This window comes from Equus caballus, chromosome 10, assembly GCF_041296265.1.
Source record: "Equus caballus isolate H_3958 breed thoroughbred chromosome 10, TB-T2T, whole genome shotgun sequence".
Taxonomy (NCBI): domain Eukaryota; kingdom Metazoa; phylum Chordata; class Mammalia; order Perissodactyla; family Equidae; genus Equus; species Equus caballus.
This window is the reverse complement of record NC_091693.1, coordinates 77944332-77967059: the sequence shown is the minus strand read 5'-3', so window position 1 is coordinate 77967059 and position 22728 is coordinate 77944332. Positions and strand designations below refer to the sequence as shown.

Here is a 22728-nt window from a genome sequence, read left to right as displayed (position 1 = left end):
AGCAATCTAACTGCCCTGCTTTTTATTTTCTAGAAGCTGGTATTTTACTCATTTTCAGTTGTCACTGTTTTTTTTCAAATTATTTTATTAAAGTCATATTGGCTTACAACATTGTATCAATTGCAGCGGACATCACTGTATTTCAGTTTCTGTATAGACCGCATTGTGTTTTTGTCTTCTGTGAAGATCACAATGTGTGTTCTATAAGCACTATTTAAATACTGATTTATCCAGACACGAACTTGCAGGGAAAAGCTGAACAGTTTGTTGAAGGAATATGTTTTGGGTAGCCTGCTTTTATAAGAAAGAATCAAACAGTTGGTCTCAGAGATGTATCCCAAAGAGCACCTTTCAGAGTATGTTAACTCAACATACGTCAGTCTGAACGTAACCAATGTTCCCACACTGCTACATCTAGTGATCACAGATATTCTGACGTCCAATGATTGACATAAAAAGAATCAAATTTTCTTCTGAAATTTCAAGTTTTAAAGTTATTTAGCGTTCTAATTGTCTAACTCGATGTTACAATGATATGTTTTGTCCTTTGTAACTGATAATTCTATGAAACAAATCTAATTAACCTATATATTTGATTCTCCATTAGCAATTTTCAAAATTTTTCTAATACTATTGAAGTCACATGTAGCGTCTTTGCTTGTAACACTTTCATCCTCTAAGAAATATTAGGACTTGCTGCAATATTATTCAAAATTAATACTTGATCTAGAATACTTGATTTGATAATCAACATTAGTAGTTCACATTTTGTGTAATTTTTTTCTCCTTTTTTGTGCTCTGTTTCTAATTCAATTATTTGTGGACATGGCTTAATTCTGCTTTGAGGTATTTTATGGAGAAAATATTGTTACTATCATGTTAACGGTGAAGAAATTGATGCACAAAGATTAAATGATTATCCAAGGTTTCTATACTAGATTAGTTACTAGTATCAGACTTAAAAGCACCTAAAAATAATTTTCCTTTCCTTTTGTCTTCAGTATTGGGATGTATTAGCAAAACTTATTTTAACATCAAGGGTTTCTTTCTCATAATAGTTTTGTTGTATTTGGTAGGAATGGAGGAAAGTTATAGATAATTTGTTGATTAAAAAAAGACCAATCAGGATTCAAAAGCATAAAATGTAGTAGGTGCCTTTACCAATCCATGATTACTCATTTCCTGAAGAGTTGTTTAAGTGAAAATTGTACCACTAACAGTAGCACTTTCACTCCAACAGCCTAACACTTTTCTTATTGTGCCCATCACGCCAAAATGCCAGGTTGATAGAATGGAAAGGGATTATGTGTTGGTAAGAACAGTAGTTGATGTTGCCAGAATTTTCTCTATAACCTTTGGCTTTACAAAATTAACGTGCCCAAGCACTGTGAATTATTTCCTTCTTCCAAAAAAATGAATGCGCTATGAAAATATATGTGAAACTATATGAATGTGAAATTTATGGACAACTATGAATGTAGAGCCCCAATATTCCTTTCCCGGTATTCCTTCCATTTAAGCCCTCATTAAAAGGGGCAGAGTAGAATGAGAGAATGTCACTGTCACTCTGCATGTCCACTTTCCTTGTCACTCCATGCCACCTTATGCAAATGTTCTAATATGCTTCTCTCCTTGATGGAAAAATTTTTTAAATGTCATAATAAACTTTTTCATTTTTCCTGGTCACTTTAAAATAACTTTACATGTATTATTTTCATATAAGGTTGTCTATTGTTTCTATATATTTGAACCAGATATAGGATGATCTATGCCTACAGCTTATAAGCTTTTATTAACTTGATTGATTATGCTCACTTCAAGTTAAAGAAAATGAATGCTGGTGCCCAGGGAAACAAATGAGAGTCTAGTTAAAGAGTGACTTTCTCTTGATAAGGCAAAACTAAAGAATGTCTTATTTACCATCACAAGTGATGGTTGTACAACTTTCTGAACTCATTGAACGGTTTAAAGTCAACTGACTCATTACCTGAAATATGTCCAGCCAGCTATCCTGCCACCTTGAGATAACAGCACAGGGCCTTGTTCTGACTGACTAATCTTTGTGCAACCTACGATACCTGCAGCCTCCTCCAATTATTTCTTACTTATTTCGATGTGAACACTTCATGTTGGGAAGCTTCAGGAAAGGAAGAAATCATGAGGCACATATAGCGAGGCATAAAAGATAAAGGCAGAGTGACGATCTCAGAAATGTGGTACATTGTGTTTAGCATATACAAAGGACAAAGGATCACGAGAATTAAATCATGACAGAACGAGGCAGGAAAAATGTATGCATTTATTCTATGCTGCAAAGAGAGAATGTCCTCTGGCTCATTCTGTGTTTTTAGTGTCCACTCAGCAAACTTTCTCTGTGAGCGTTAAACTCCTATGGGAATCTTGCCAAGGAAGGATTGCGGAATCAGGACTTGGGCATAAAGCACTGATCCATGAATTAAGGGCTTGCATTAAAAACTAGAGTCGTTTTAGAACTATACCTGTAGAAGCTTACAAAGCATAATTGTTTTTTCTTTGTTGACCTAATGGGGATGAGAAGTAGGAGAGAGACAGACAGAGACATAGAGAGAGAACATGTGTGTGGGGGTGGGTTTGTGTGTGTGCATATGTGTTATGGATAAAACCACTGTGCTCAGTAGCTTCGGACTCTATCTTAGCTTTGAAATAACCAGCTATAAACTAGTTAGTTCACTAGCTACTCTGGATAGTTATAACTGACTGGGACAAACGAGAAACAAAAACCTGAAGATAACGTACTGCAGTGTCGACTGTTGGCTATGTCAGTTCTAAATGGGCTTTCCCATCTCTGTCAGGCTTTACTTAACAGGGTAAGGATTCCACTTCGTATTTCAGCCTAAACCACCTAAAAGTGAAGCTTATAAATTTGATTTTCCTGGCATTTTTGAAACCACATTTTAAATTGTCTTGTATCAATAACAATTTTTGAGTGCTGGTGTAATATTCTGGGGACAGTTTAGTCACTGAGGCTCCAAAGATGAACAGAATAAAATTCCTGTCCTGGAAAATCTCCCAATTCTTGAAAAAGAACCGGGAAAGGGGACAAGTGAGGTGGCCTCCCTCACAGCCTGAGACAACACACATCAGATTATTTTATCCAATCAAGAGATATCTATTATTTAGATTTTAGTACATGAGTGTTCAGGAAGTATTTGTTAAATTATCCAATCTAATCTTAGCCACAGATACATCAGCTAATTATCATTGTTCCCATCTTATAAGGTGAGAAAATTGAAATTTAGAGAGTTTCAGATGGCTCACATTAGATCATTTGGTTAAGAAATAAAGGAAATAAATTTCAAACTGAGGGTTTTTTTGTTTGCTTGATTTGTGTCTGTTTTTCTCCAAATGCAGTCAAAGAATGACCTCTGTAACTCCTTGATGGGGTGAGGCTGACAGCTACCGGAGTACGCCCTCACCTTGCCCCTTTATTATGCATAGAGGGATGCCTCAGTTCATGAACAAAGAGGGTACTGATTTAGAAACTCAAGGGAAAAATGAGAGCGTTGAGAATGCATGAAGTCTCAAAGCCATATGGACATGGTTAAATAAGAGGAAGGAAAATATTATACAGTCCATAGAATATTGGAGGAAAGAAGTGTAGACACAGCTAAGATGAAGAGTTATAGAGTAGGGGATGTCAGGTTGTGGTTCTCTATGTGGCCTTAAATTTAGGACAGTTTCTTCTTTTGGAAGTCTGAACTGAGGAAGTTGCAAATCAAGTGAAAGACAGACAGATCTTGTCTTTCTCACATTAGATTTAGACTACTTGCAAAACCAATTTTTCTTAAAGTATATTCAAGAAAAAAACATGAGCTCAGTGAGGATTCTCTCAAATTCCAAATCTTGAAGCCAAGCTACTTGGAATGACAGGAGTTCTCCATCTCATCCATGAGAGCTTCATGCAGAAAGCAAAATGTGGAAGTCTGTGTCTGTAATTGTGTGTGTGTGTGTTTTGCATCCCATTTGTTTTTAAATAATATAATTAAGACCACAGTAAACTGTGTAAACGTATATGTGTGTCTGTGTGGTAGTAGTAGCAGATTTTCAGCAAAAGATCCAAATGATTACTCAAATAATGTAAAAGTCATGGATTCAGAATAAATTTATGATACTTTTAAAATAAATATAACTTTAATTGTTTCCTTTAAAAATATATATTTTATTTAAAATATGATTTCTTTAACATTATGGTGGAAAAATTAAGAAAATTAATTTAAAATATCAATAAAGAGACTAACATATACTGTTTGCTTTGTATCTGACACTGTTCTCAGTGCTTCACATGTAGTGTTCCATTTAATTCTCATCGTAATCCTTTTTTTATTAATGTGGAAATCGAAACACTAACTTGTCCAGATCACACAGCCACCTGAGGGGGATTTGGGACTCACGTACGGCAGTTTGACCGGCTTCCTTAGCTATCCTGCTTTCCAGACTCTCTCAGATCAGAACTCACATACAATTGACTAGGGATAACATTATTAAAATTCCTTTGTATATGGCACAAAAATATTTGGTGACCTGCTTTTAAATGTAAAATCTTCCCAGGTCATTAAATATTGAATACTACTCCAGGAGTGTGTGAGATAGCTGTCAATTTTCGATCAATGCTTAGTCTATTTATTTAGTTTAACCAGCTTAATTTAGGAAACTAATTCATATGGTTCATGATTTAACAACTGGCTGAAAAAAATAGAAAGCTCAGTGGCTATTATTCATGTCCATTACAATCTTAATGACTTCATTAGTAATTTGTCTTCGTAATATAACCTAGATAAATACAACCTACCTGTAAAATTTAGAATGCGGCTTACTATATAGTTTTCATGTATGAGATGCTTAAAAGCTTTTCACTCTATTTGTAGCAACGGTAGTTAGAGAGGTGTGTTAGGAGTGCTTAAGGCTTTGGATTTGGAGAAAGATTAGAAGTCAAATACCAGTTTTGCCACTTACTAGGAGAATGTACTTAGACAAATTATTAAGCTTCAGTACTGTTATCTGTAAATTGGGTGTAATAAAATGTTTACCTCATAGGAGTAGTATGTGAGGATTATATAAGATTACTTGTCCATTTGTTCGACAAATACTTATTGATCCCTATTCTGTGCATATCACTGATCTGGGCCTTATCATTCAGCAGAGAAAATAAAAATTTGTCCACCACTCGTGAAGTTTATACTCTACTGGGGTTAGACAGCTAATAAACACATGAGTATTTAATATTTTATAAATAAAATATAGATAAGGCATATAATACACTTACTAATGTGTACCATGTAGCAAATACAAAATATCATTGGCATCACAAGCAATAATTATTGTTAGTATATTTTCTTAGACATATAAGACCTCTATGTGCTGAAAAAGAAAATGTGATAATTATAACAAAATATGGTAGGAAAGGAAAAATCAGTGATATTCTACTTCTACCTTGCAAAGTATTTAAAATAGAGACATTCTTAAAAGAATACACATTCTTTGGATTTATATATTGTGTATATTTCTTACTTTTTGTTATATGCAGACAAAGCAGAGACTTCTAAACAGAGTTGCTCTGCACGGCAGCCCATCTCTGAGTCAAGCACACACCACACTGAAGTTTTGGTCAGCCTGGTTTACTTAAGAATATCATGTTAATGACACGGAAAAATCATTAATGAAACTCCCCTCCCCAGACCTATCATCAGTTCACCTTTTATACGTGAAATCAACAGCTTGGAAAAGTCAGTGCTGCATATGGAACGGCAGGCTGTCAGCCGCAACAACTCCGCGTGGGGATTTCTTGATTCCATGTTTTCGCAATGCTTGTATGTGGAGCCCAAAAGGAAGGGCTCTGGTGACAAATGTTTATGGAAACCAGAAATTTTATTATTATACAATAATAATCAATGATAAAAAAATGTAAACAGTAAAGATGGGGTGAAAATAAAAGTTCCCATTCTCTCTCTCTGGCTCCTTATATGACTCGAAAATGAAAGATTTAACCTTCAATAGAAATGCCATCTACAAAATGAAAGCTCTGAGTTATTAATGACCAAGTAGCCTAGTAAAAGACATGCTCACCTTAGAAATCTGTTGGCAATTTCTGACATCAATTCCTGCTTTGTGTGTTCAAGGGTAAAGTCCCAATTTTATAAGAGAAAAAGAAAATTACCTTGACAGATTATGTAATTTAAGTTTTTATGAGCATAATTTAAAAATAACTAAGTTCTTTCCATACATCGCTTATAAATCTCATATCAATTTTACAACATGATTTTCTCCACTTAGCAGTGACAAAATTAAGACTTGAGGTTTTAAGTAACGCCCAATGTCATAAAACTTACCAAGTGCGATTGATTTTAAAGCCACATTACATCATCCAAAAACTTCCTTTTCACACTTCCCAAGAACTCATCACTTGTGAGGTCATCTTATTAGCAGTATTTACACAGCACCAAAAGTCAATAGTTCTATCACGTGGGTAGTGAATGTTCATTCATCAGAGTGCTTATAAGATTCTGTATACATGACCAAAGCTGGTTCTGTTGTATTATATTCATAGCTGATAAAAATATTTTCCACGATTTTATTTTTTTCAGAAGATCTTTTGACAAACGTAAAGGCTAAATGATTTCATTTCATGATTACAATGACAATGTGATTGACAGGGAAGAGAGCCACGTGTGAAGGGAGAAGCAAGGCTCTTTTAAATAGACAGCTCCACTTGATGAGCAATTGCCTATGAGCCCCATCCTAGGACATCAAATTTTTATCTCTAGTTCTAGAGGCACAAGATAGGTCAATTTCTTCTAGGACTGCAGATAAACAAGAAGGAGCATTTGATCTTTCTATATTCACCATTTTGTTCACTCATCCATTTATTGAACCGTATTTATTGGTCATATACCACGTATCGGATATTGTCCAAATGCTGACATTTGAGTAGTAAAGAACACATAGTTCTTGCCTGTATGGAACTTAAAATCTAAAGAGAGGATACAGACAATAGACAAAAATTAAATTAAAAATTATATAACAAAATTTTATATAACATTATAGCTCTTAGAAAACACTAAAATAGCATTAATCCCACCCAGTTAAGTGAATGCGTGAACTGAAAAGAGAAGAATATGTGACAGGGAGTGTCAAAGTGCAGTAATAACACTGATATCACTTTTTACAGGATGTGCATTCAAGTATTACAAGAAGTAGGGTATGAATGGCTATGTAATTCTCTATTATATGAAATTTTGCACTTAATTTTTTTTGTTGTAACTCCAGAAAATGAGACTCTATTAGTCTAAAACATGAATAAAGCTGGCTACAGCAATCCCTGACCCACAGTCTGTACTCAATAATTATCCCAACTATGAGATCAGGTTTTCTTCTGTTTGAAGGGAGGAAAACTGTAATGTATCAGAACCCTTTGATTAATCAAAACAAGACTTTTTCCCAAGAGAGGAGAACTAAGGCCTAGGCAAAGTTGTTTAAATAAGAGAAGGACTGGGAAACAGGTAAGTGTAGTCAACTATCACATTAGTTGAGATGGTGCCACGAGTATTACTTGGATAGCTTATAAAACTACGTATTTATCCTATACTGATTTTAAGTTATAATGCAGAATTTCTAGACAAAAGCCATTGTCCTAGGACAATAAGAGAGCAAAATAGTTTATCTATTAGTTCTTTATATTCTTATACTAAATTTAAGCCATTTTAATTCATTTTACAAAATTAATAACAAATCCTGATAAAAACAACTGTAACACTTTGAAATTATTAAATTAACCACCAGGTGGAGCTCCATGAATTGAGTGTATGTAATCAAAAATAGAAAATTCCTTAAATTGGTCAAATTAGGGAAGATTACAACACTTTTCTCCTGAGCAGTTTTTATTAATTTCCTTATTTTCAGTCCTTAGGTAACTTATGAATCATAAGACATGGGCTGTTATTAAAGACAACATGCCAGATTACTTGATTAGCATGAAATGTTTTAGCAAACTGGATTTAAAATCAGTCCTTTAGCTTAAGTAACTTTATAATTTACTAAGAATACATGTTCTATTATATGTAGATAAAATTATGTAACTATAATTGAAATTGAGAACAAATAAGACAATCTATTAAATCTGCCTATTAATCCATTTAGTACTAATTTTTTTCCAATGCTTATTTTTTCCCTATTTGTTTGTATGTGTGTATGTATATGTTTTGCCCCAGATCTGGAAATTAAAAAAGATGAAAAGACATCCAAAGCAGGTAAGGACACTTTGTAAGCTTTACAAAATTATAAACAAGGCTGGTTTTACAATCAGAGCTGGGTAAAGGCTTGAGATGTCTAAAACTGAAAAAATATTGGTGCACGCTCCCCATGTATTTTAAATGCAATCAGCAATAAACTGAAATGTATGCTAAAATTAAAGTAGACTCATTTTCTGGTAGCAGACTTTGGATAAGTTCATCAAAGTGCGGGAACCATTAGCGTATACTGCTCCTTATTTACCTACTGGACAGTTGAACCCTTTTACAAAGTACTAAGGAGACAACTTGAATTTCTGAGGCTCCAGCCAGATCATGACAAATCTCTAAAATTTATCCTTATAATTGCTTGAACCTTATCAAATCACCTATATTCAACCATATTTACCTCAAAAACAGTAGTTTCATATGGTTCAACCTAATAGATTCAACAGTTTTCCTTTCTACTAATTAAATATGTAAAATTTTTTGTAGAGGTAATCCATTGGCTTATTGGCCATTAATTTGAAAGTTGGAATATTTTATAATAGACTTCTTAAAACAGGTTTTGTAAGGAAGAAATTCAAGACATTAGGTGGGTACTCAAGACACGCGTTGAAAGTTAGAAAAAGGAACATCATAGAATAGAGGAAAGTGCCGGAAAAAAAGCTAAAAATCTCAAGGAAAATTCCAATTAATTACAATATTTCTAGGGCTAATCTTATTCCAAATATTTTATATCTATATAAAGATATTTATATTTTTATATCTATATATGCACGAAAGAAGGTTAGATCTATATCTATATCCGTCTGTAAATCTCCGTACAGTGAAAATGATATTACGTACATTAGACATTCATATCATTGGTCTTAAACTATTTGCATATACTCATTTTCACAAATTTTAACCTATATTTAAGTAATTCTTGTTTCACCTTTCTATATATGTGTTAAATATTAACCCACATTATGAAGTCACTTCTCTTGAAAGTACTGCCAACACAGCAAAAGGAATTATCTGTGTTCTCTTATTTTTAATGAAAGAATATAACCATTTTAAGTGACTTTATGTAATCTGAAAGCATGCATTCTCAGGAAGCTAAGTAGAAAAATGAGCAATTTTAAACTGTAAGAAAAAATCATCTAAAAGATAAAATGATATATTGAATCTTCACAACAAAAGTTATAATTGAGTTTTAGATATATCTCAGAAAAGAAAAAACTACTTATAGAAATTGCTCTCTTGTTGTTAGCGCTCTTACTCATGTCTGTGAAAGCTTGCTGATCAGATAAAATGTACATGGTGTCGCCCCTTCCTGTAGGCATAACATTGTATTTTACGCTTTATTTTACTATTTACTATTGGAATATAATAGAAAAAGTAAGATATACATTTTAAGTTTCTTATTATTAGTTTACATTAAATATTTATGTATATTTTTCTCATAATTATTTTTAACTTCCTTAAAGGAAAGGTAAATCAGCATTAATGTCATATTTTATTTAAAAATATAATTAATCAACAATTTATTGAAAACACATGTTATGCTAATATTATTGTCTTGTGTCCAGAATTGTGCTTGGTGATACAAAATTTACAAAGAAGTGAAGAGATTGTTTCCATCCCAAGAGAGTGTAACCAAGGACATAGACATGAACTATTGAAAGATAGCTAAAGACAATTCATTGTACTAGTGAAGAGTGCTCTAGGAGTCCAGAGAGAGAAGCCACCCCTGCAGCCTGTGGCAATCAGTGAAAACTTCAGGGAGATGGTGGGTTGAAGCTGGGGTTTTAGGAATGTGTAACAGCAGCTGAGACAGGGAGATGATATAAAGCATGGTGGAAGCAGTGCTAGCTCTATAGTGGTAAGACATGAATTTGACTCTCTTTGCCACTTGCTAGGTGTGTGATTTATATTACTCAAAGTTTCTGAACTTCAATTTCCTCATCTATTGAATGAATACCGTCATACTCACTTGGCAGTGTTGTTAAAAGAAATGGAGTTGTTGCTTGCTATTTGGTTCAGGCTCAGTAAATGGTAGCTCTATTTAGCAGTTAACCAGAAGCGGGGATGAGCATAACATAAGCAGGAGACAGTGAGGAGAGGACCAAGGACTAAAGGAGATTCCAGGAACCACATAAGGAACAGAAGCTGGCAAGAATGCTGCAGTGGCCACACGAGAGTGGTTCTGGAAATCCAGGAAAGGGAGCCTAGGAGGCCAAAGTAAAAAGTTTGGATGTTTAGCACGTGAATGAAAAGAAAGTGGTATTATGTCTTATAATAGCATGGAGGGTGAAATCCTATAGAAGAATTTTCAATCAAGGATTTGAACCAAGAGCCTTTTATAGTAATCTGAGTATCATAAAACAGAAGTGGGAGAAATTGGTACAGAGACAGAGCAATGAGGAAGTCAATGTTGTTTACTTTCAAGATTATTTATAGCCATGATTAATATTCAGTGTGGAATTATTAGGACTTAAGTTTTTAAAAGTCAGAGAACCTAACAACCCATTGAAAACTACTATCATCTTGTTAACATATATTCTTTCATTTATATAAATACATACATTCTAAAAACACAGTCATACCCTCTGTACTGTATCACTCCTTTTGTAATTGTCGAGCTGTTTCACAGGAAAAGAATAGACATTGATGACACTAGTTACATGTAACTCCAAAGTCTCAAGCATGAAAGGATGGAGAAGATGCTCAGATGTGGAAGTTGCGAAGGAAATGCAGATGGGGTGGATGCTGGTGAGCCATCCTAGAGACACTTGGAAATTGGGAACATTCACTTTGAACCCTCAGACCAGGTTTCATACCCATGAGTTTAGAGGTTTAGGGAAGAAGCCAAAGGAGAACAGAAGTTCTTCAAGAAAAAGGAGCATGGAGAAAGAAGAGGAAAGAATGAAGGGCAGCTTCTTGGAAAAGTAAAAGAACTGATAAACATTAGCCTTACCTGGAAGATCAGGAAATACAGCACATTAGCATCCCAAAGCAGCAACGCTTTCAAGAAAAAGTGGAAACGTCAGCAGTGTTACTGTCTCAGAAAGGTCAAGGGACATGATGACTGAGAAAAAGCCATTATAATTGTCAAAAGGCTGTCATTTTGTGACCTTTTGGAGAGGACTGCAGTAGAGTGGTGGAAGTAGAAACCAGTTTATAGGAATTAACGAGGGAATTTATAAATGATAAGTGGAGGCAGAGCACAAACTACCTTTTCAGGAGTTTGTTGTTAAAGGGAGGCAAAATCTTATATTCCAGCAGGGAGAATCAGTGAAGCACATTTCCTGTTTTCATGTTTGGGAGTGGGAGCAGTATTCCAGGGGGAGGAGGAGCAAGAAATCCAGAGGGAGATGTTAATTAGGAGGGAACTGTTCCACACATGGGAAGCACTGGGAGGCACACGATAGGTGGAGAGAATTAGCTTAATTATGAGGAAGAAAAAATGTTCCCTGAGCTTTGAGGGAATAATGAAAGGATAGATTAAATTAAAGCTGAGTGCATATGAGGGCGCTACTGCTGCCTGATCTTTTCTCCTAAAATCTCTTCTGATAAGGTGACCACTAACATGTTTGCTGCCAAATCCAGGGGATGATTTTCTTGCTTTATGTTATGCTGACCCCTAGACAATATTTGACCATGTTCACCATCTCTTAACTCTAAAAAAAAAATCCTTTCTTTGGCAAAAACTAAACCATTTAACCCACACTGTTAAAAATAAAACAACTAAAGATGACTATGTCTTTAAATACTGGAGCAACATGATAACGATTACTTATTCTTGACATACCATATTATTAGCCACTAAATTTCTACGTTTTTTACTGCCCAATGAAAACTGCAAACAGAATATGCATTTCATTAGGTAATTGGGGAAGAGCTAAGTGTTCTTTGTGGGAAGCAATTGATATTAATTATAAAGGGTAATATAATTAAAAACAAAAAAGACTTGCATAAGGAATAAGCAATAATTTATTTTTCTTATTTATCAAGGAAATTAATATTCATGAACAAAATCTTCACAGTTCTATAAGTGCATTTCTAACTGCATCTAATCAACGTCCTCACATGGCTGTTCTGCTTGCACTTCATTTGGTTTAAAATTGAACTCAATGTCTCTTCCATCATCTTTCTCTTTTGTTCCTTATCTAAAGAAATGGGACTCATGAATCACCATTCAGTTACATTGACTTAAACTTCTGAGTCATTTACAGTTTCTCCTTCTCTTTCAGAACCCAGCATCATAGTAGTTGCCAAGTTATGTGTCTTCCAAATTTATTTTCTCCTCTTTTTTCTCTCCTGGTAAGACCTTAGTTCTAGTTCTCATCATCTCTTGCCTGAACAAATATGCAAATCCATGACTTAATCACCTTGTTTCCATCTCCTCTTCAAAGATCTACCATAAGCTTACCCTAGTCATCTTTTCTAAATGCCTATCTGTAGGGAACAGGGCTGAATTTATTGCCACTACATTGCACTGTCCCCAGTGTATTTCCTCACGTGGTTTCCATTGGTCTAATCCACCACCATCACCCCTCCCACACACATACAGACATTTTAAAAAGATCATCAGTTCTATGTATTTTTGTCTATTCACTGTCTTTTGGATATTTTCCTTTTCCTTCAGGCCTATATCAAAAACATCTTACCTTTTACCTTGCCTCCAATCGTGGCAACTTACTTTCCCACCCACCCCCTGTTTTTTGCCTATAAACACACACCATGAGTGCTCCAGTCCTGGTCTGTTTGCACATGTTTTCCTCTAGTGGATCATATGGTATCATGTTTGTTGAATGGATTTCTCCTACCTTTGCATCTAAGCCCCCGTATTATCTCTGCTGTGAGCTGTGTAGTCTTTAATTTCTGAGACAGAGAATCACTCAAAAGCCACCACAGCCACAACAGGTCGACAAAATTATCCTTATAGAAAAGAAGACATTGGCTGACAATTTTGTTAAAAACTCTGTTTTTGACATGTGTCTTGGCTTTGTGATATAAAACTTGCAGAGGCAGGTTTTTAAATGTGAAAGTTCAGCGGAGGCAGGATGATGTATAGGGAGGAGCTCTAGGACAATGGATATGGAGTGATTTGCAACAACTCACTTAAGTCCTGAGTCTCTCTTTCTTTACTTATAAAATAGGCTTACCACCAACGATGCATTCCATGCCAATCTAACAGACTTATGGTGAGAATCATGTGATATAATGTATGTGAAAGTGCTTTCAAGAGCTATGAAAATAGAAAATTATAAAAGGTTCTCATCTATAACTTTGCTCTTCTAAGTGTGGTCCACAAAACAGCATCACCTCGTTGCTTGTTAGAAATGTAGAATCTTAGGTCCCATTGATAACTACCGAAGAAGACTTTGGACTGTAACAAGATCCTCAAGTCAACAATAGGATGCACGTTAAAATTTGAGAAGTACTATTAGAGATCATAGACATCTATTATTGTTCTTATCTCCAGGAAACAGAAACATCAAGCTTCGCTCTTATGACAAACTTGGCTAATTTAAAGTGGACCTATGTTTTTGAATGGTTGCTAACTAGCAGTGAGGTCCTCACACTTGCTAAGCACTGGTTGACATTTCCATCCACTGGCTCACTTGATGGTGATTTCTGGACTCTGGTCATCCAAGAAATGACTGAAGAAACAAGCATTCCTTTCTACTGAAATAGCATAGGCAAACAGGCACTGGGTGTACCTGTGCCTTCATTTGAGCTTAAAAAGAATAAATAAACCCACATTTTGCTAGATGAATATATACATCAAGGGTAAGCTGTCTTTATATTTGACTAGCTGGCTAACGTATTGACACAACGATGAAGGACTTAGCCAAAGAAAAGCAGTGTACACTCACGCTTATCAGTCATCAAAGATCTTTGGCCCATATTACTTAAAGAAGTTACTTCTAATTGTTTACTCTATTCAATTTTTGTCTGTCATTATGTAAAACAAATACATTGTGATATCCTGCAAGAGAAATATATATAAACTTTATTAACTGGATCTTTTGACAGAATAGATAGATAGAAGAGAAAAAATATATACTCTCTCTCTCTCACAGACACACACACCATTTAAATACAATATATACCTTTAAATTAACCAGCAAGCATTAGATATGCAGAGCTCCTATAAATTGTATAAATAATTAAACCTCAATTTCATTAACTAAACCAAGTTATGGTGAGATCAATGGCTAAGTTTAGCTCACTAAGTATTTATTGAATTCCTACAACATATTAAATACTTTGCTAGATTTTAGGGATATAAAGATAAATAACACGCTCTCAAGAAACATATTGTATCAAGGCAAAGATCATTAAATAAAGAGCTAATATTAACAGAAAAGAAATAAGTAATTAAAATCAATCAAACAAACAAGAAAACGTTGTACAAAGCATGCTTTGTGAACACAGGAAAGTTCTATTTCTCCGGCCTATTGGTTCAGGGAGAAATTCTCAAAGGAGAGGATACAGGAGTAGTCTCAAAGGATAAGCAAAGGTTAGCCAGGTGAGGAAAGCCTGGGCAGGGGGGGTGCAGACAGAGAGATTAGCACAAGCCACAGCACAGGTGGGAACCAGTGAGGAACACCGAGGATTTATTTCACCTTCCTTCAGCATCAAATGTGGGTGGAACATAGAAGTAGGTGGGGCTTGAGAGGAACAGCACAGAAAGCATGGCTTCCCCAGTAAGGGTTAGGTCCTTTTTCCTGAAGGAAATTGGGAACATGTGAAAGCAAAATGAGATACAACTAAATTAGACATTAGAGTTACTCATTCTGGCTAATCACAGAGATTGAAGATAAAGAGGATGCCAGCAGTTTCCAGAAATCAGTTTTCTGGAGGATGAGACTATCACACTGATACCTCTAGAGTTATTTGAAGACCTTTCTAGAGCATTAGTAGGAAGGGAAAGAAAAGAGTTGCTAGAGAAGTATTTAGGAAGTAAAATTACCACATTTTGGGGGTGGAGTGGGCTGAGAAAAGTTCAGCATGATTTCCAGGTCTGTCTTGGAATAATATGTGGACAGTAATATCATTTACTGTGATTAGAATTTGCAAAAGTGGAGATTTAGAAAAAGGAAGCTATATCTATTATGTAAATTTCTGACATATTTACCATACAAATTTTTGTTGAGCAGTTATTTTATGCTAGGTGAAATGGTCAACGCAAACATACATTCGTAAACACAGTCAGGTTCCTGTCCTCCTAGAACTTATAAACTAATTGGGGTAGCGGCAGGGGAGAGACATGTTGAATTAGAGGTACCTATCTGTGGGATGTGCCTTTGGGTATGTGTATCAGGCACCTGGTGAGATAACACAGCAGTAGATTTCAAAGTTCCCAGCAAAGACATGCTGACTTAGAAGATGAGAGTTACTGATGTCTACCAAGGGGAGTGGGATGAGGCAGAAGGACCAAGGAGTGAGCAAGCAAACCAAAAAGAACACGAATGTTTAAGGAGTGGATAGAGGAGAAGGAGACCCCGAAGGAGTTAAAAAAAAATGAAAAAGTGAAGGGTAATTGTCTTAGAAGCTAAAGCTGTTGTCTCGGAAACCGAAGAGGAAAGAATTTCAAGGAGGAGGAAGCTGTCAAAGTGTCAAATGTAGCAGAAATTTTCAGTAAGATGGAGCCTGAAAAGTACTCATTGAAATGTGTAATAGTGAGTCATCGATGATCTTAGGAGCAGTTTCAGTGGAGCCAAAGGGGAGGAAAACCAAATTACTATAGTTTGAAGCATTTCACTGGAGGTCAGCAATTGGGGCCAGAAAATATACATTGTTTACTTTATGTACATTGTAGGCTATTATTTTAAAATCTTGTCTGAGAAAGGCAAAAGAGAATGTATTTGGTTAGGAAAACAGCATGGCAGAGTGAAAAGAGAGGGAGATGTGACAGAGAAACTGTAGTTTAAAGGGTTCTATCAAACAGAGATATAACAGCGATCGTCTTTACAATTTTACAGGGTTACGGTACCTATAAAAGGCAATAATGCATGGAAAAATGCTGAAAACTAAAGCACACGCTAATTTCATTGGGAAAGACCTGAGAGATACAGGGTTTATGTTTATAACACCATGAGAATTTCATTTTTTTAATTACCAGCGAGATCAAACCATTTCCTTTCCAACATAGATCTCCTCCTTTGCTACTTAAGTTTACTTATGTAATATTTCCCCAGGTTCATATGATACCACTTTTAATTTTTCTCTTGAAATAAGTTTTTCTTCCTTTAAAAAAACCATATAATTTTTTAATTATATGGTCAATAATATTGCTGTAGAGTTTTTCTTTTTAATTGTAGAGGGGGAATGATGTCGTGCAGTATAAATAAGCTATTTCTGCACTTGTATTTTGCAAAGCGTTTTGCATAGAAGACTAGTTATAATTATTGGAACATGAAAGAGTTTTGAGGTTAAACAAGTCTGGAAAAAGCTCTTGGAATTCATCATACATATGAACACGTTAGGGAAGTCTGACAGTAAAGAAACCAGCTGAACTTTTTTTCACTCTCTGTTTCTCAGTTTGTTCAACCATGATATCTTTTCTGTAATATAATAGCAACGTTTAGCTGAACACATTGTGAAAAATGATGTTTTACACCTGGTTACCTAAAAGATTTGGAGAAGCAGGTGAGCAAAGATAATAGAATTTTTAAAAAACTAGTGACAACTTATATTAAAAAAAAGAAAAACTAAATGAGAAAGACTAGAAACAATGTTCAAGTGTGTTGCAATTAGAACAATAAAGATATGCTAACATGTATAATAAATTGATACCCAGACATTGCTATCTCAAAATTTTATTTTACTTTTTCCCATAAACAAGAAGACGGAAAATTCTACTGTAAATTCTTTGGGAGGGGGCACCTTTTCTTTCAGGATAGAAAATGTATTAAAATTATGCTGAAGTGGAAAATTGAGTAAGTGCCAGTGGTGATAAATACTTCATAAGTATCCCTACAGACAGCCATGTAAATCTTTGAGGCAGCAGGTCAACCACCATTTGTATCATAGACTAACGTTTGTTGAGTAGCTACTAGGTATATGTCATTATAATATGGCACGTTTACCACCACAAAGAAACTTACAATGCATCAAGAAAATTGAAACAATTTTTAATATGTTAGTTGAATGCCTACTAATCCAAATCCTGGCAAATGAAAAAACAACTAATATTGTGGAGCAATTAATCAGTTAATCAAGAGGATTTATTCACATATATACAGAAGATAATTTGACCTCATACTGATCTTGTGATTTAGGTTCCATTATCTTGCCCAAGTTACAAGTGCTAACATAAAGATCAAATGCATCCCCAGGTTACAAAATTCATAGACAGGATGACTTGGCTTTTTTCAACATATCAGTGACTCCTTTCACATACTCAATTTGATTTCTAAGGCAGTGAGTGACAGACTTACAATATCACATGTTGTCCTTTTCCACTTCAAGATAACCTAAAATATAGCGTACCTCCCTCCTGCCAACATATCCTGGATATAGTTTACTGCCAAATTCAGAATCTCCAATATACTGTTACCATTTTATTCTCAGAATATTATAGAGATGATGGGGGGTGAGGGTGGGTGGAGAACAAAAAAGAAGTTGGAGTGGTGGTATGCCTATTTTGAATTGGAAGCCTAAAGTAATCCTTAGATAACAGATCTAACTGATATTACTAAGAAAGCAGGGCAGTAGACTATATGTTCCTTAGGGCAGGGATATTTGTTGGTTTATTTCATGCATTTCCTGTGCCTAAAACAGTTCCTGACACATAGTAAGAGCTCAGTAAATGTTTTTGAGTGAACAAATGTAGGAAGAGGTTAGTTATGTAGTCACACGGGTCTGGAAGCCTATTTCCTAATTTGTTAAATGGAGAAATTGATCACAGGAGGGTTACTGTAAATGTTACAATATTTCATTTAAAAGGCTTAGCATGGTTCTGGGCACAAAATAAACATTTAATATGTTAGCTATAAATCATACTAATAAGTCCATGAGAAAACAACTTTCCAGAATTAAAATTTGGTACAGTAATTCAAATCTGAAAGACACAATCATTGGCCATTTGGCTTACAGAAATGAAAGCAATTTTTGTTTTATGGAAAAAAGATACAACCCTTTTCATGCTTAATCTTTGAATGTTAACCAGTATGTGCTAAAATCTCTAATTTTTAACGGTGACTTCACTACTGTAGTCTTGAAAATTTTTCTTATTAAATTTATCTTCTAGAGATCGAGAGACAATATTTCTTAGTCAATTCAATCAGTCAAGCCCAGTCCCATTAGTAGCTTTTGAATCAGTCTATGACATGTGCAATTTTTCTTAGCTGGTTGAAAGAAGAGACCCATGCTTTGCAGATCCTAGGAAAGTTCTCTCTATTAAGAGAAAAAGGAAGAATAAAGATGGCTTCGTTTAAAATTATTAACCTCTACTTATACATTGGTGTAAACAAGGAGTTTTTAGCCACTATTTAGATATTTCTTCAATAGTATACGTTTCAGAAAGTCGTAATTTTTAATTTTCTGGCTTTCCTCAGAATGGCTTTCTTCCTTCTGTGGCTTATGGGAATCAAAAATGTTCCTTTTTGTCCTTTTAGTAAAATTTTCACTGAAAGTCCTCCTTCCCAATTTCAATCCAATCTGAAAACTAGTTGAGGAAAGTGGTAGCAATGAGATTTGAATTGAATTTCAGATGGCAAAAGTAATTCATTAGAGAAGGCTTTGTTACTTGCCACAGAGGAAGTTGACAGTCTGCCTCCTTTAAATTAAAAGAAAAACTCAGAAGCTTTTTAGACATTTGCTTTTTAAGAAGTCAACTCTATTAAAAACATTTCTGTTTCCAGGCTAATTTGTGTTACTCTGATAGGATATTATGAAATTTACAAGAACCCAGTTTTCCCCCATGTTAACGTATTGCTTAGTTTATATCATCTTTGGTATTTTAAAACATGCTAGTTTTATTCATTATTTGAATCTATTCTCCTTCTCCTTTTTTTTCTTTTTCCTGTGACTAAACATGCTTTCATACTATTGTAACACTCAATATATCATCCAGTTTTTAAAACAGTGTTCTTAGCTCAAAGGCTCATTTCTGCTTTTCAATTCTGTAGTTAAACATAACAATACTTGTATATGGAAATAATTCTGAAGCCTGTGATGAAGCTTTTCACACTTGTGAGAAGCTTAAAAGAGGATTGCTAATCAATAATTTAATCACATTCCTGAGCAAAATGTTTCAGATGCCTCTTGTGGACAAACATAAGGAATCTTTCCTTTTCTTTCATGTGTTGTTCAAATTTAGCTCTCAATATCACAAAATATCTTAAGAATGAAAATGGGACTATTGATTTGGGTGTAGCAGAAAAGAAAAGAAATAACATTAACTACCGTCTCTTCTAATTCTCACATCTCTGGTTTCAGAACGGAATTTTCTCAAGCTCAGGAACTCAGATTGTTGTGACCGACAACAAACATGGTGGAAATAGTGGTTCCTTTGGGGCCATGCCTGACTGCTTTAGACAAGCCCATCAAAGTTCAGACATTTTACTGTGCCTTCTCCTCACAGATCCTCCATCCCCACCCCATGCCCTTTCCAATGCCCTAACCTTTAAAATAAGGATTGAATCTCACTGGGCTTACATCATAGTGGGGGCTCATTTCTTATTGTTTCATTTTTGCCTAAGACCCATCTAAAGGATCAGGATGTGATGCAGAGGTGTGTAAGGTAATATAGTTTAGTAAATCTTAATGATTAAAACATGCTTGTGCAGGTGGTGCTAATCAATTGAAAATGATTTCCAATGCATTTTATATTTTCAGCCAAAACTACTCAGTAGTCACGCCTGAATATGGAAAAATTTTCTCCTTTTCTTAGGTGAAATAACCATAATAAAAATTAATAAGAACTCCCTCATACACAATCTTTCACAAGTCTTATTTTCACATATCCCAAAGCAAGGTGATCACAACACAATTTTGAAGAATCTCTTATGTAGAGAAAAAAATGGAAGATTTCTGTTAACGATCTGTTTTAGTGAAGGACCAGAAAGTTAAAAGAACTCTCTCTTTTTTGCTACTTCTTCCCAAATATTTTATTGGTATCTTTGATGAGTCATTAGTAGGAGTGTATTTAGAGTGTGTGTCTCAATAGAGCAACTCTCTATATATAGAGTTGTCACTTGTTCATTAAAGACAATTATTGTTAGGTATGTCTAAGACAACGTACAAGTACTAAGAATACAAAGATAGTAGTCTCCATCTCTGCCTAGTGAATTTCACAATTTATTTGAGGAAGACAAATGAGTAAATAATTACCAAGTATTGCAAATAATTACAATATACAGGGACAATGGCTTATATAGGATGCTAAGTGCAGATTAGGGGCCTCTAACCCATGCTGGAAAGAGGTCAAGAAAAGCTTCCTGAGAGAAAACAGCTGAGCTGAGTCTTAACGAATCAGCATGGTATGCTTGAAGGTGGCAAGAAGGGAGAAAGGACATCAGGTGAGAAAGGAAATGGGGGAATGATATTGATACATTTGAGGTCATAATGGAGGCAGAAACTGCAGAGGAAAAGAACAAGTGGAAGTACACTAAAGATGTATTTAGGAAATGTAATCAACAGGACTCTGGACAACTGAGTAGGGAGGGCAAAGCATGGAGAAGAACGTTGGATGACTTCCAGTCTCCTGGTTGGAATTGTAGGTGGAATGTCATATCATTTACCAATTCATGGAATATATTTGCAAGAGAGAATAACAGATGATGAGTTCAATTTTGGATTTATTAAGCTTGAATTTCCTGTGGTATATTCATTTTTGTTTAGAAAGATATGTGGGTTAGTAGTTGAGTAAGCCTGTTTATCCCTTCATAGTTTATTCTTCCCCTACTTTTCAAATAATATGTGTGATGTCTGGAATTGATATTCTTTTCCATTGCCTTTGAAAGAGATGTTCCTAGCATGGCACTTCAACCAAATCTAATTTCTACAACTGTCACCAGAATTAAATTCATCAATAAGAGTTCAGTTTCAATTAGTAGGTAAGCCTAATAGGCTAAATATTTTTGGCAGACTAAAGTACTTAGCGTGTACTAAATCCTGAGTCAATGCCTGCTGAATGAATGATTGAATAGTTGAATAATCATGGTGTGATGTCAGTACTATATTAAGTTCCATACAAAAAAAAAGACTACAAAGTAATGATTCTAACTAATCTCCTCTATTTTTCTGTTGGTTCTATATTAACTTCCTCTAACTTCTCATACCTGATCATGGTGCAAAGAAACATTTGCTGCTAAACAGTTCATCAATATCATTTTAAACACCTTTGAACATCAAGGATTTGCACTCAAATCGAAGTAAAATACAACTGCCTAAGAGGGATCGTGAGAAGAGAATGGTCAAAGGTAGCATACTGGAATAACTAAAAAGATTCCATAGAAATTTACTGAAGTAAGTCTCAAGAAATTTAACAAAATAATCCGTGCCTAGAAAATTTAGCACAATATAAAGCCAATGAAGATGAAAAAGTCATTTCTGTATGCAGATTTCACTAGGTTCATGTATCTAGGAGGCCACATAACCACAGACCCTAATACAGTAAACCTGAAAAAATTTTCTAAATATTTTCTCAATATACTGCCAAGTATTACTGCTTATAAAATTATGGGACACCTATCTATCCTAAAATAAAATAAAAGTTTTCCCAGAAATTTAGTTCCAATTGTCAGACGCAATTCTTGCTTACCAAATGGCTTTTAGAAGACTAGTGGGCACGCTGGCCCTGTGGCCCAGTGGTTAAGCTCTGTGCTCAGCTTCAGCAGTGCAGGTTGGGTTCCTGGCATGGACCTACACCACTTGTCGGCAGCCACACAATTTTCAAAGCTTTAATTGTAATTTCTTTCCCTGATTTTCAGGACTACATAAGTAGTGCTAATCCTCATATAATTCTCCATTAAATCTCTAAAAATATGTTTGTGAATATTAGGTAAATAATAATATATTTTTGTTTCAACCAAGTACTTTATACCACACATTTGATAAATGAGACTATGTCTGTATGTGAATATCTCTCTAGGAAAAAGAACATTTGTTTACTCAAATTCATATACAAATCAGAAAGCATTTCCTTTTGGAGTTTTATAATGTATTTTATATGTTTAACGTTTACAGTTCTTCCATTTTAATTTTGATAATTAAAAGATGAGAAAACCTCATAAAACATATAGCTGAGTAACAATGGCTTCTAGTAAAATGTAATAAGATTTCCGAACTGACTCAGGCAACCCATAAAAGTCCTTATGATATTTTCTTGTCTCCCTCAAATGGCTTGCTTATTCAATATATAAGGTACAAATTTTAGATATTAATCTTCAAGTCAATTTAAAAGGTAAAATGCCTGTTAGATAGCTCTTTCTGGCTGAAATGTATATCCACAGCAGAGTCAACT

General features: G+C 34.8%; 1 protein-coding gene across 32 annotated transcripts in view; it reads left to right on the top strand.

Annotated features, from left to right (window-relative positions):
* Positions 1–22728, top strand: part of TRDN (triadin) — a 392671-nt gene that overhangs the window by 310465 nt on the left and 59478 nt on the right. For all 32 annotated transcript variants that reach the window (XR_011422188.1, XR_011422177.1, XR_011422182.1 and 29 more), the window contains one exon: positions 8244–8282. Coding sequence is in view for 13 of the 32 variants with exons in the window: in XM_070223715.1 (XP_070079816.1) it covers positions 8244–8282 (39 nt within the window). In the remaining 19 variants the exon portion in view is untranslated. The remainder of the gene's footprint in view (positions 1–8243; positions 8283–22728) is intronic.